This window comes from Ursus maritimus, unplaced genomic scaffold (assembly GCF_017311325.1).
Source record: "Ursus maritimus isolate PB19 unplaced genomic scaffold, ASM1731132v1 scaffold_23, whole genome shotgun sequence".
Lineage (NCBI taxonomy): Eukaryota > Metazoa > Chordata > Mammalia > Carnivora > Ursidae > Ursus > Ursus maritimus.
Genome location: NW_024424786.1, coordinates 8,889,760 through 8,905,485, shown reverse-complemented (window position 1 = coordinate 8,905,485; position 15,726 = coordinate 8,889,760). Strand labels below are relative to the sequence as shown.

Below are 15,726 nucleotides of genomic sequence, written 5' to 3'. Positions count from 1 at the left end.
GCAAGGCAAGGTCCCCTGCACTGTGCTCCTGGATTCCTCCCATGGGAGCATTAGCCACCGTTCTGGTGCTGAATGATCGTCATCACTGCATGCCAGCATGTAGCCTCACACACACTATTTGGTGTGTTTTCATTAACATTTCTTAAATGCTGAAAAGGGGGCCTACAGTCTAAACTGAACATCGTTTTAAATCCAAAGCCTCTACTGGTGGAGACTTGTCTGCAACACTTCAATTCAAAAGCAGCACGGCTAGAGCTGCATTAGGGCAAGATTCCGGGTTGGATGTTGTTCCCTCCCTTCCCAAATGGAAGCCACGCAGTAACCAAAAACATCTATTTTTAAATACACCCTATACTGTATCTCCTTGGAGGAAACTTATACATTCAAGTTTATGTAAAAGGTTCAATTACTGGAATTTTTTTTTTTTTTTTTAAGATTTATTTTAGAAGGAGAATGCGAGCAAGCAAGTGAGCAAACCTGGGGGGGAGGGGTTAGGGAGAGAATCTTAAGCAGACTCCACTCCAAGCACAGAGCCCGACACGGAGCCCAGCGTCATGATCCTGAGGTCCCTACCTGAGCCGACGAAACCCAGAGTCCAACACTTAACCAAAAGACACCCAGGTGCCCCTGAAAATGTACTTTCAATTGCCCCAGGAGAATGTTCTCTTGGGCTGGCTTCACCAAACCATGTGACACTCTAAGAATTTCCTCCCCTCACCTCCTACCTTCCATTCTACTCTTCAATTACGTCAAAGTACAAAATAAATGTTGGTTTAGATCATTCGTAATTAAGAACGTAAGCCCGCTTAGAAATTCTCGTATGTATTCTGTTAGGTCAACCCATTATTTTAGACAACAATCTCTTGATGTGAAAACCTAATCACTATTTTGAATGGTGGCAAGGTCCCAATACCTCCCCTTTTCCCTACTGAAGTATCTGGGGAAGAATTAAGTAAACGAAAAGCAGCCATGAGAGGAAGGGAACAACATTTGTTGAGGGCCTTGACAGGAGATGTAGGAGGAACCATTCACTCAGTGCTCCTGTTGGTCCCCTCAAGGATTCCAAGACATGCTAATGGATACCGTCACTTTACATGAAAGGACACGGAGGCAAACTAATTCCTAAAGCTCACACATCTGGGAATTGATAGTCCTCCGTTCAATTCCTGGCTGTATCTGGCATCAAAGTGGAAAGAACTCTGGAAATTAAGAGCTATCTTTTGAAATACAAAGTTTCATTTTACAATGGAGAGAGGCCTCCTTGGGAAACTAAAAATGTCCTCTTAATCTTCTCCTAGAACTGTTCCACAGAAAGCTTTTTCTTAGGGGCGCCTGGGTGGCACAGCGGTGAAGTGTCTGCCTTCAGCTCAGGGCGTGATCCCGGCGTTCTGGGATCGAGCCCCACGTCAGGCTCCTCCACTATGAGCCTGCTTCCTCCTCTCCCACTCCCCGTGCTTGTGTTCCCTCTCTCGCTGGCTGTCTCTCTCTGTCAAATAAATAAATAAAATTTTAAAAAAAAAAAGAAAGCTTTTTCTTAGACCCCTGGCTTTCAGCTTCCTAATGATGCTTAAATTTTTTCTGCAATTTAGGAATAAAATTGAAAAACAGAAGATTTACCATTATATCTTATCAATGTGCATACACTGGCAGAATGTTCAATTAGATTTAATCTATGTTAATTAAGCTTTCCATTTTAGCAAAGCTCTGTATTAACACACATCAAACAGGAAAAATAAACTCTAAATCTGCAATGATATTAAGAGTTCAGTAAGACAGGTTCATCTTTGTTGCTCTTTTCATGTGCTCTATTGGTACCGTAAAACACAAGAACAAAACAGAACCCCCATCAAATTACAAATCTAGAACAACAGCGTGCCCATTACATAAGAGCATACTTCAACTGCTACCTGCAGGTCCGCGTTCAATCCTCCTTACACTTAAGTTTTCCATTTCATTTCATCTACTCATTTAAGATCTTCATGGGAACTCAACTGGCTCAGTTACCCAGGGAGTTTCCACATATTGCTGGGCCAAGAAGTGCACTCCTGGTTTAAAGGCGTCACAACCTCCTCAATGGTCCACCTCTGACTGCTGGATCCCCACCAGGTGAGAGAGATGCCAGCCTTTGGCTAGAAAAGAATTCAGCCACTGAAAGAACCCTTCCACCATTAATTCAATAACAGCCTTGCCTGAGAGTAGCCAGAAGCCTAGTAGAAATTGGAAACGGATTCCCAGAACAGTAAATGTAGTTTTTCTGGCCCATGGCTTTGGAAAAGGCAGTTGGATGACGACTTCCCACGGAGCACACGTTGGCTGGGAGAGTGTTCAGATCCAATATGCTGTTCCCCCATTGTGCTTCATCAGCAAGGGGGACTTTTGACTGGAAACTGAACTCTACCAGAAGAGTTTGGGTGATAGACATCATTTTCCTTTAACTATTGAACTAAAGAAAGAAAAGGAACCGTATGTTTATCTGGCCTCCCCTCAGCATCCTGTTTTCCCCTCAGTATCAAAATTCCACTTGTTCTATTAGGTACCAAGAACTAGGCGAGGGGTTTTACAAATACCTCTAATCCTCACAAAAATCCCAAGGTATTATTCATTTCAGTCTCCAGGTTCACACACTTTCACCCTTTTCATGGTCTTGTACAAGATGCAATATATCCCAGGCAGTCTCTGTGCCTGGAACAATAGATTCCATGGGAACCTTTGAAACTGGCCATGAAATTTCTAAGCACCCCTAACCAGGGACGGAGAAAATGAATCTTTGATACATACATAGTATGCATGTAATCTGGAATGTAAGAGGACTACATGTTAAAGAAAAAAGAAAACCCTGTGATACAGTCTCTCACCTAGGGTACTTCCCTAATTTGGGCACAGGCTAAATTGGAAACATCCCACACAATCAAGACCGAGACTGCCTACCTATTCCAATGCCTATGTTCTCACATCTTTGGCACATGCTAAACCAAATTACCCAGTCCCGGCCAACGTAACGTGGTACACGTCATGCACGGACCTTTCCAGATATGACCCTTCAACCTACTCTTGGAGAATAGGACAAAATTCTAATCCTAGAAGTTAGGAGTCTACAGTTCTCAGGTCCCACAGTTCAAGTAGAAAATAAATGCACACAGAAATTGAGTAACGCAACTGGGAAGTGTTACGTATGAAGTTTTATCTGTATCTACATACACACAAGAGCTACCCATCCATTTAAACATGCCACCAATATTTAACACGTATAAGGTCACCAGAAAAGGAGTTCAGCAATCTCAAAAATCTATAAATCTCACGACACTTGTTTTTCTTCAATAGAACCAGAAGTCACACATTAAAATTTTCAAAGTGATTAAATACTTAAATATCCCAACTTGGATCAAAGAGGAAGTCAAACTAAAATTAACAACTGCAGAAAAGGACAAAGTACAGAACTACAGCAATGGCAGTGGGCTGCATTTGAAATACAAGAAAATATGAAGCTTTCAGTGCTTTTGCTACATATTGAAAACATCCGAGAAGCTACTAAAAATACACAAAGTGATCAAAAAGAAGGTAAAAAGTAGAAATCAATGAATTTAATATGAAAAAACAGATTTGACCAATAAACCTAAGAACACTTTCATTTAAAAGGCCGATAAATTACACGATCCCATGATAAGCCTGGCCAAGAAGGAAATACATATATTTCACACTGCAAATTAAAGATATAACCACAAATATAACAACAAAAAATAGAACGTCCAAATCTCTGCCCCCAGAAAACAGAGCTCAATGAAATGATTGACAAAACATAAGTTGGCAAAGAGTTTAAAATTACCTAGAATACCATAAGAGATGGAAAATGAACATTTCAGTAATGAAAGACTTCTCAGCCTCCCCAAAAACAATTATCAGCTCATATAATTTTCAGGCTGATTCTACCAGGAACTTTTATGGAAGAGGTATTACATATATATTTAAAGTCCAGAGAGTAACTCAAAAGCCTCGAATTAAGCTCACACAGAACTTACTATCTCACTTGTTAATGAGTTAATAAGTGTGTAATGAATTTAGTGTCAAGCATTTAGGACAATGCCTTTTATCAGTGCAAAAATACTAGTTACTGCTATTAGTATTGCTATCATTTATTAATGTTGTATTTAGGATTATTGCAACAATATTAGTAAGAATATTTAAGGATTTTCCCCAGGAAGAGTTCAACATTATGGACTCTAATGTGGTTATGTTAATTGCATATTTTCCCCCTTTTATGTTTTATCTCAAAAAGGTACCCAGAAAAGACATTTAATAAAATGTAACCACTTTCTTTTTTTTTTTTTGGTCTTTCAGTATATCAGAAATAAAGCTAAATTTCCTTCACATGAGGACAACACATAAATATATGTAAGAGAGACGGATAGATCAGAAACTACCAGAGATATCAAACAGATTTAGGAACACATTAAAAACTGGATTGTCTGTGGTCTTCCTGTCTTTTGTAAGGACCTTTAATTGGTTTTTTACTCCTCACTACTGTGGAGATTCTAGACAATGGAAGACAAAAACGGAATAGCTGATAAATAGGAGAAACATTTTCAAAATATAAAATTGTATCCTTCAGTCAAGGAGGAACATCAAAAAAAGAATATACAACTCAAATGTCTGGCACACAGTACAAAATCAGCAAATGCTGGTTTGCAAGGGCGGGGTCGGGGGTGCGGGAAGAAGGCTACTCCACATAGCTTTCAGGTCAGGCAGAAGTCAGACACTAAAACCAGACAAAAGGCATCAGCTACAGACTAGTAGCTCTTGGGAATATTGATGTAGGAGTCCTCAATAATATACTATCAAGTCCAGGAATTTATAAAAACGATTATACAACATGACTAAGTGGGATTTATCCCAGAAATGCAAGCTTGGTTAAACATCCAAAATTCAATTAGTATAATACAGCACATCAATAACAGAATAGAAACATGATTATCTCCACAGATGCAGAAATAGCACTGGGGGGGGGGGGAGATTCCCTTTCATGATATACACACACACACACACACACACACACACTCCACAAACCAGGAATAGAAAGGAATTCCCACCTAGCTAAGAACATCCACTGCACAGCTAACATCACATTCCACAGTGAAAAACGAAGAGCTTTCCTTCTTCGGAGCACGAACAAGACTACCTGTTCTCACCAGTTCTATTCAGCACCGTACTGGAAGTGCTAGCCAGGCCAGTGAGGCAAGAAAATAAGGCAACCAGGTAGAGATCATTTTATCTCTTTCTGTCCTATTTGCAAATAAGATCTTGAACATATTAAAAGAAATCCACTAAAAAACTAGTCAAATTAATGAGGTCAACAACTCTGCAGGATACGAAGTTCAACATACAAACATCAAGTGCATTTCTATAAAGTAGCAATGAGCAAACAAGAGGAGGTTATGATATTCCCTTTCTGATGCCACTATAATTTTAAAAATAAACAAAAATCATGTAAAACCTGTACTCTCAAACTATAAAACACTGTTTAAAGACCTAAAATAGAAAGAAATTCCATGTCCATGGATAATAATGCCAAGATGGCAACACTCCCTAAAGAAACCTACAGATTCAACATAATCTCTTTGAAAAATCCAGCTGACATCTTTGCAGACATTAAAAAGCTGGTCCTAAAACTCATGGCGAAATTCAAGAGGGCTAGAATATCCAAAACAACCTTGAAAAACAAAGTCAGAGGGCTCCCACTTCAACTTCAAAACTTACTAGAAAACTACAATTATCAAAACAGCACTAGCATAAGGACGAGGCCAATGAATTCAGAGCCCAGAAATAAAATCTTCCCATTTATAGTCAATTGATCTTTGACAAGGGAGCCAAGATAAAGGGACAAGGGATCTTTGACAAGGGACAAAAGGACTCCACAAATGGTGCTGGGGCAACTGGTTATCCATATGCAAAAAGGTAAAGATGAACCACTACACTTCACACCATATAGAAAAAAACTTGGGGCGCCTGGGTGGCACAGCGGTTAAGCGCCTGCCTTCGGCTCAGGGCGTGATCCCGGCGTTATGGGATCGAGCCCCACATCAGGCTCCTCCGCTACGAGCCTGCTTCTTCCTCTCCCACTCCCCCTGCTTGTGTTCCCTCTCTCGCTGGCTATCTATCTCTGTCAAGTAAATAAATAAAATCTTTAAAAAAAAAAAAAAAAACTTAAATATACCTAAGGCTTAAAAAGCTAAACCTATAAAAGCTTTTTAAAATAAATCCTAGAAGTCTTAATAGCCTCCGATTAAGCAATGATTTCTTAGAACAAAAGCACCAGCATGAAGAAAAATATAGGCACACTGGACAACTAAATTAAGAAATTGGGCTTTATATGAAGACAATCTGCAAAGTTGAAAAAATACAAATCCTATCCGATACGGACTTGTGTCTATCAAGAACTCTCACAATATCGTAACACAACCCAATTAAAAAGCAGGCCAGTGATCTGAATAGACCTTTCTCCAAAGAGAATGTATAAGCAGGCAACATAACATGAAGACACTCAAACATCATTGGCCATCAGGAAATGCAACTCAAAACCACAATGAGGGGTCATTTCACATCTATCACGGTGGCTGTAACAAAGAGAAAGATAGTAACTATTAAAGCTTGGGAAAACTGCACCTCTCAGATACTGCTGGTGGGAATGTAAAATGGTATGGGTACTCTGGAAAACATTCTGGCAATTCAACAAACACAAAGCTACCACTCAATATAGCCATTCTACCCCTAGTTATATACCCAAGACAATACAAATATAGGCCCACAGAAATACTTCTACATGAAATTTCATAGCATTATTCCTAACTGCCAAAAACTTGGAAAAAATTCAATGTCCAACTGATAAATAAAACATGGTATGTCCAAACAATGCAATATTCTGTAATTTTTAAAAATGCACTACTGATACACTATTTCCATGAAAGAACCCCATCAACATTCTAAACAAAAGCCAGTCACAAACACCACATATTTTATGATTCCATTTATATGAGATGTCCAAAATAGGCAAATCCATAGAGCCAGGAAATACATGAGCAGTTGCCTAAGGTTGGGGTGCTATGGGGGAGATGGTTGAGGGACACCTTCAGGGCATGGGATTTCTACGGGAGACAACAGAAATTTATCAAGGACTGTGTTGAATGCACAACTCTGAAAATACTAAAAAACAGTGAAATGTAGAAATTTTAAAAATTATCCGGAAACCTAAGTGCCCACCATATCCCAGTTGTGGCAGACACGTTTAATCCATCTGGGTCATGAGTGATACAGCAAGGATCACACAGGAAAGAACCATGAAACACACTGGGGAGTCTCACCTTCCAGTCAGGCTGTCAGATCCCAGACAGATTCCAATTTCTCTATCTAACCTATCCGGTCCCACAACCCTCCACTACTGAAGCAAAAGCCTCATAATCCTTGGTCATCTTCTACATCTTGCTGGAGGTCCATGACCAATGTCCCCAAGACAACTTGCTGCTCTAGACACTGTTGTACTGAGAATAAATCTGAAAAGTTACTGAAGATACTCTATTACAGATGGGGACACTGCTGGCTTATAATAGCTTAATTCCTAAATATGTACGATCATATATCCCTCTTACATTCCAGGTCTCCTTAACTAGATGAACATCTGCTTAAGTGTGGAAACGAGGTCTTCCAGTGCATGACAGATTCAGGCAATTCTTTATACCAAGCCTTAATCAGACCAAACAAACATGGAGAAAGGCGCACCATAGAACTCCAAGGGGAAGAGAAACTTCCCATTTCCTTATGTTTATTATTTTTGAATCAAGACCTGAGGTTTTCCTATTACCATGAAAAATGCTCAGATGATTCTCCATTCAAGGATCCTCAGGTTCTATTAGAAACCTGTGAGGGAGGAGAAAGTGGCATCAGAGGACTGCGTGGCAACACAAGTTGTTTTTTAAACCTTTCCTAAAAGGAATTAGGTTTCTTAAGGAAAAAAAAAAATCCAAACAAGAAAAGAGAAATCCAAGAAGTAGCTTTAAGATTTATGCTTAGACAAGGAGAAGTCCGTATTTAAGGGCAGTCCACTTCCCAGGCCCTATCTTCTTTCACTCTCTCGGCACCCTGCAAAGTAGATGGCCACCTCCCCTCATCACAAGGGAGAGGAGTTCGGAGACTTAACAGTGCCACAGAGCAAGAACTAGAATTCCAGCCTCCATCAGGCCAGCTCTGCAGTCCACGCTCTACCACAACGACTGCCATTCCACTTGCTTCTCACTCACCTTGGGCTCCCCCTCGGCTTTCATGGAGATTAAAGATCCTCTACGTTCTATACTAGGTCACTCGTACGGCCCTCCTACTGAGGCCACCCTCACGCCCACCCCCACCATGTTGCCCAAGCGGGGCAAGCACATGACCCTTCCAGGTCCTTGAAGCTGAGACTGGCTGGACACCTCCACCCTGGAGTACCAAGGATTCCCATGCCTTCTCCGAGTCCACAGAACACTTGGCCTCTAACCTGTCCCGGCTTCCCAACACACGCCGCCTTGCTTTCTCTGGGTGTGTCAACATCCCTACAGAAGGATCAGGGCCCATCACATCCGTTTGAGGCAGAGATCAAACCTCACCATTGAAAAGAGAACTCTGGATCCTCACCTCTGCTAAAAAGGCACGTGGAGATCCTCTGCTCCAGCCACAGTCTGTTGTCTGCACCTCTCCACCCCACCCCCAAAACCGCATTTTTCCGCATTTCTCTTCTGACTGTCCCCACTGTTCTTCCTGCTTAGTAGGTCAGAAGGACTTCCTGGCCTGCCAGGATTCTGGCCCTTCCACAGCTGCCACTCTGTTGGTCTTCCTTAACCACCGACCTAGTGTACTGAATTGCTTTTACACGGTTCTGCTTTTAGATAGGTCCACCTAAATAGGTAAAGGAAGGTTTATCTGAATTCAGGCTCCCCAGAAGCAGACTCTGACATGTGAACTTCAGAGTGATTTCCTAAGGAAGTATGGGGGGCGGGGGAGGGAAGAGAGCAGGGCTTGGAAGACCCAGCCTAATCTCAGGTAGCACTGGAGAATTAATCAAGCTGCAGAGCTGGCTGGCCTTAAGGCCTCCAAGGCAAAAGAACTAGGCTTCTGAACTCCCACATTCTGTCCATCATTGACTACAGGCTGCCTGGGGGATAAGGGAACTCCCAGACACGTCTGTTCTCTGGATAGTGGCTACAGAGGCACCTAGCTCTGTAGTACCACTCCTCCCTGCCCACCCCAGACTCCTCAGCCCTCGGCCCACATACAACGTGCCAACCACTGTCCCCACCCACCTCTCCTTCCCAAAAATCATAGCAAGTGATTTCTGGAATGCCCTCCTTCCCACCCCTTACTCTTTATTCAGCCTGTCAAATGAATACTCACTTTCCTTTAGACCACCACAATCCTTTCTGAAGCCTGCCTTAGCTTACCACGATCCTTCAGAACGCACTATTACTACCTTTATTCCTTAAACATACATTCCTAACATTGCATCTACAATACTTAGTGACATTTGTTCATCTTCCCTACTGCCTTATGAGATCCTTACAACAGAAATTTTTTATAATTCACCTTGTATCCCCAGTGTCCAGCACAGTCCCTGCATAAACACATAATAAATGCCTACTGAAGGGTGTTAAGTCTAACTTGCTTGAGGACCTCAAGCCAATATGACAGAGGATGTGGTTTCATAGGAGCCAAGTCTACCAGAAGACAGAAGATAGGCAAGAAACTCAGGAGTGGTCCTTGAAGAGTCAACAGGAAAGCCACTTTGCCCAAAGTAAGTTCTTAATGCAAAGAAAATGCATCAGTATGTTCAACAGCAACAAGGCCTCAGCTAGCTACACGTTCTCTTAGAGATACAAGCTCTCAATTCCAAGGCATTTTGTAGGGTCCCTTAATTCTAAGTACACTTTCAGAAGTACAGCTTACCTGTGTTCCAGCTCTCGAATAGAGAGGATCACTCCTGAAGTCGATGGCTTTTGCTGCACAGAGGCCAAAAAGGTGAAGTCACTCTTATTCCGGAAGAGCTGGATTAATTTCTCACTCACGTGAGGGGCGGCATGGATCTCCCTTTCTGTATCTAGGAGTCAAGAAGGAAACGCAGGAACAGAAGGGGACAGAGAACGAGGTGGAGGAGGAGAATACAGAAGGAAGGAGAGGGAAAATAAGAAAGAGAAAAGATGCACAGTTAGAAATGTCCAGAGAACCCAGGTTGCCTTTTTCATTCTCCCCCCTGCCCCCACCGACCTTACCAATACTTTGTTTTCAGGCACCACCCACCCCTCCATCCAGCAGCATTCATTCAGCACAAAACCCCGAAATGCCACCTCTGTCACTGTACCACTTGTCACTTTGACAAATTCATAATTGGCCAGCCAGTGATTCGCTGACAGAAATTTTGACAGGACACAGAGCAATGTGGCAGACTACAACAGATTAAGTTGCTGTGAAAAAGGTGAGAGACAATCAGATGGATGGATCCTGAATTCAGAGAACCTGTGTTTAAGCAGGACCCAAATTCCCCCTCAGCAGCCTCCAGTTGTACTTTTCCCCACAGACTCGGTTTCTTTCTCTTCGCGATGTGTAGAGGGAAACCTGTCCCTGCTCTGTACCCAGCAAAGATTTACTGATGTTAATAAGGCCAGACAATTCCACTTTTGCTTCAAGAATACAAGGCATGTTCATGATCTCTAAGGGTGCCTGGAATTTCTCTGTAAACATGGAGTGGATGGCTCTACTCATGAAATACTGCAGTGGAGCCAATTCAGCAAGCCCAGAGGCATGTGAGTCCAGCCCATCCTGCTCCTGGCCAGCAGTCTCTTTCTCCGAGTTCTGCATAGTGAGACATTCAGCATTTCATACTCCGACCCTCCCCCCACGCCCCAATCGTGATAAACTACGTGTTCTCATTATTGTACAGTTCACTGCCTCAAATCAGAAACGGACCAACAGAGCAAAATTAAAGAAAACTATCCAGAGGATGACAAATGAATACCAAAGGTCTGTTTGGTTCCTCCTCTCATACCCCGACCCCATCCATCCTCTGTACAACTACTTTGTTTTTGTAGCTGGAGAAATAACCAAGACGTTCAAAAGCTCTGTGGCCCAAGCAATATCACAGACTACGTGGGCCTTGGAGAACCTCATCCTAAAGAGTGGCTTCTAATGCCAGGGGGGGGGGGGGGGGGGATCCTCAAGGTCTTGACCTTGGGCCGCAGTCTTCTCATCTACAAAATGGGGGTTGGGGGTAGGGGAGGAGAGGTGAACTAGGGGATTTCTCAGGGCCTCTCCATCCTTGTGTAATTCTACGAGTTGCTGTTTCAAGTTTGCAGCACAGAAAAGAACATCACAATCTTCCAGCTGTAGAAGTCTAGCCTATGGAAGGCAGGAAGTGAGGCTGGTCCTCTATCTTGGAGGCACCTAACCCAGGCGGGGCACCCTACCCACAGAAAACCCACCTGGGACATTTGCTTTTCTACCCCCCAAAAAAGGCCTTCACTACTGTTAAGTGACAGGCTTTTAGCTTTTGTCAAGGGTGGAGATAAGAGCCACTTAGGGAATGCATCTACACCTTCTACAAAGTCCCAGCCAAAGACTTTGCAGGATAATAGTCAAGATCTATTAAATGTACGAAGTGATAGCTTTGTGAACTAGAGATCTTTAGCAAATGTTGGTTAACATTTTTACTACTGTTGGGAACAAGTCCTAATACATTCCGCCTAGAATTTAGTGCCAGGAGAATGAACACACACACGGCTCTTGAGATTAACCTACATGTTTCCTTTTTCCCCTTTTTAAGGTTTCCTTCTTTATGCATCTATTAGGAATTAACTGACTGGCAGTGTTGGCCCAGAGAGCTCAGAGGTTCTGAAGATTGAGCCCAATGCAATGGGGCAATGATCAGTCAGCCATGATATTCATAGCTCTTTCCTCCAGCAGGCATATCAATGATGAGTGTCCTCACCTCTCACACTGTTCTCTCGGAGATCATCCCAGCTCCATGGCCAATGACACTCAAGTGTCTATTTACCACCCCAATATCTCCCTTAAGCAACAGACACATTCAATATCTTTCATATCACCACATGAAGGTCTAATATCCATTTCAGACTGTATATGCCCACCTGTTCTCCTGTTCTCCCCCCACCACCACCCCCAACCCTCTATTTTCTCCTGGAGTTCCCAGTCTTAGTAAATAGAACCAGCCAGTTCAAACCAAAAAGACCAGAACTTGTCCTTGAATCTTCCTTTTCTTCTACCCTCTAGATCCAACCCAAGAGCTGAATCATGAGGACTCCCACGTCGGCAATCTGTCCACTTCCCCTCAACTCGACTCGGACTCCTCTCCAAGCCACCACCATCTCTCACTGGGGCATCTCCAACAGCCTCCTGACCGGTCTCCCTGCTCCATATAGCCTTGCCTTCTCCATTCCCCACAGCAACCCAAGAGCTCATTTTAACACCTAAATCAGCATCCTTCCAGTCTCTTGCTAAAAACTCTCCATGGCTTCCTAGTCCTCCCAGAATAAAAATCCAGGTTTTTTTTGGCATTGCCTGCGAGCTCACACACCATCTGACTTGCCTACATCTCCCCTCCAATTTCATATTCTTCTTCCACACCCAAGCCCACTCCTGCCTCAGGATCTTTGTACCACTCCTCCCTTTGCCCACAGAGCTCTTCCCCACTCTTACCATGCCTGGCGCCTTCAGCTCTAACTGCTAATGCAACCTCCCGGTCACTCCCTCCAAAGCAGGCTCTCCATTAATGTAACACACACCACTCTGGTTATTTTCTCCGTACCACCTGATCATTGTAATCTTTCTTTGTATTGCTTATGCTCTTGTTTCATGGTTTGTTTTTTTTTCCCTGTATTTCCTTTCTTTCCCCTCTAGACTAGAAGCTCCACAAAGACAGGCAGACTTATTCATTGTTGTATCTACAGCTCTCAGTGCCTGGCATAAAACAGGTATCCAATCAAAACTTAATGAATTTATTTTCTATTTATTTTTATCATGTATAAGCATGCTCAGGGCCAATCCGGCCCCTATTTAGAGGACACCCCACCTAACAGTTTAATCCAATACAACCACACTGCTACTCACCCAACCCCCCCTACAAAACCGAGCATTTCCTCTGCCGGCCTCTCATTTCTCTTTGTAAATGACTGGCACATTGAAATAACGAGACCCCATTAGCAGTCACCAGAGTGAAATGTAAAAAACATATATTTTCATACATGGAGACTTTATGTCCATTCTCATTTTCAGAAAAGCTCTTTCAAGTAAATGCTTACCATAATTCAGCTGCTAAAAGAACACCAGAAAGTAATTCCACTTCTTACGACATAGAGGCAAGAACACTGGACCAGGTTTTCAAGGGACTGAGGACTACCAATTTTTATAGATAATTAGCTATGTTACCTTGGTAAGACATTTTACCTCTCTGAGCCTCACACTCCATATCTGAAAATGTAAATGACTGGAGACCATGGAGTTCAAGCTCTTCCTAGGACTTGACAGTTCACTTCTGTTCATCACCTTACCCTGCTCCTAGCCACCCAGCTAGGACAGGACCGAAGGTGTTTTCTACGTATGAAACGCCTAGCTTCTACAGTTCTCTCCTCTGCCGATTTTCCAAATCAACATAAATGTAAAGTTGTCAATTACTGGAACCAGTGATAGGTCACCTACTCTGCAGCAACCTGCTTCCCCCACCCCCGGAGTTAAACGAGCAACCGATGAAATTCAATTAATGAGAATCTATAGACTATCGTACTGCCATATGCAACTATTATAATGTGCTTTCTGTATCATTGGAGAATATTCAATTCTGCTAGAGAGAACAAGAAAAACATGTGGGATGAATCAAGCTCATAGGAGGTGTTAAAGATAGCAAGTTAGAAACCTGTAAAACGTGTTCAACATAGATCAAATAACTGAAACCTAAGTGTGTTGAACACAAATAAAGAGGATTGAATAAGCATGTTACCTATGAATAGAATGGGGTGGGAGAACCAAGTCATAATGTACAAATCACACCACCTTCAAAATGACAGTTATGTCATCTCTAAGTCGGATACCTATCTTTGACACTCATGCCATTCCCATTCTGGCCCCCATGTGTACTCTGCCTGAGAGATGCCAGTCAAACCCATCACTACTCGCCAGACTGACCGGTAGCTGCAGCTGGGACCAAGAGCACTTGCTTTCTCCAAGAGTGGAAACACACTGGCACCAGGCACCTCCCACCTGCTGAACGCCACCTTTTTATAACCACCACTCCAGTCCACGTAACCTCCACATCAGCAAAGCAGCTGATGGGGGCAAAGACTGAACACATGAACAACACAAAACCCAGGAATCCGGTAGGGTGGCCTACCCTTCCGCCAGCCTGGACCTAGACTACTCCATCTCTTTCCCCTGCTTCCTACTGGACATTTGGGATTTAATAGGCCACATGATGCAAGCATCTGAATTTGGTGGGTAAGGCGGTTTTGTGACCTCCGGGAGCAAAAGACATGGAGTCTACCATTCCATCAGGTCATTGCCCACACAACCACCACCACTTACAGCGAACATTTTACATTAAAGAGTCGTCCTTCCAAACATCCAGCAGTTTTACGTGATCTAGTTAGAAGTGCTAAATCAGCAGCAAGGGTTAAGTGCTTTCTCTTTCCTAGGATGAAATGGCTCTACCTAGTCATTTTTAAAGACTAAAAATGCTAACATGATGATTAAGCATCAGATTTAAAAAAAAAAAAAAGTATTGGGTGAAGGGAGGAGATTGAAGAAATTAAATGAGGATATTCACACACTCTTCTCTGCCTGTTACAGAAGCAGCTTCATTTCCCTTTTGCCTGATGACAGGGTGAGGATGTTCACTGTCAAACATACCTGTGTTTCCTTTGTGCCAGGCACTGTGCTTGCTGGGCACGAGGGAAACCAGGAGAAATACAGTTCCTGCCCTTGAGGACAGCTGCAGAAGCAAGGCTGTCCCCTGGGGACAACAGGTAGGGTAGGGCAATGCACAAAGGAGGGGGCCAGTGGAGGCTGGGAAGGACACGGTGGAAGACAGAGCTTTGAGCCAGAGGCAAAAAAGATGAATAAGCATTTACCAGGCAGGAGAGGGGGGGAGAAGAGGGCACTCGTTGCAGGATTGCTATGCGGATGTGAACACCCCATGTGTTTTCCATTATCCTGACATTTTTCCTTCTCTGCAAGCTTCTCTCTCGCTAGAAGTCCAGCAGGACAGAAGCTATTCTACCTAATATCAGAAGAAACTCCCCACAGATCAGCGAGTAGAGGGGGCAAGAACAGCAGCAGCCAGAAACATGACAAAACAAACACCCGGGCAGCCCACCTCAGCCTTGACTGTTGGAGAATTTGGGGAACATCTAAGTAATTACAACATGCTTACACAGAGAGCCTCACATATGGCAGAATCCAGATGGAGACACGGCACGTCCTTCTAGCCTAAGTCCCATGGAAGCTCGTGGTAAGATTGGCCCCAGAGGTAAAGCAACACTTGTCAATTTGAAACTTTTCATTACCGAGTACAGAAGAAGTTCCGGCTGTGGGGAGGGGGCATACGCTCCACCGTCAGGTCCAGCCCTTCCTTAAGAAGGTCTAAGGTTATTGATCCAAGCAGCTTTCAAAGAAGTGGAAATCATGAGCAGAAAGTAGTAGGGATGG

At 43.2% G+C, this 15,726-nt stretch overlaps 1 protein-coding gene across 2 annotated transcripts in view; it reads right to left on the bottom strand.

Moving 5' to 3' along the window:
• Positions 1-15,726, bottom strand: part of NELL1 (neural EGFL like 1) — an 821,556-nt gene that overhangs the window by 737,194 nt on the left and 68,636 nt on the right. For both annotated transcript variants that reach the window (XM_040638900.1, XM_040638901.1), the window contains exon 3: positions 9,964-10,114. In XM_040638900.1, coding sequence (XP_040494834.1) covers positions 9,964-10,114 — 151 coding nt within the window. The remainder of the gene's footprint in view (positions 1-9,963; positions 10,115-15,726) is intronic.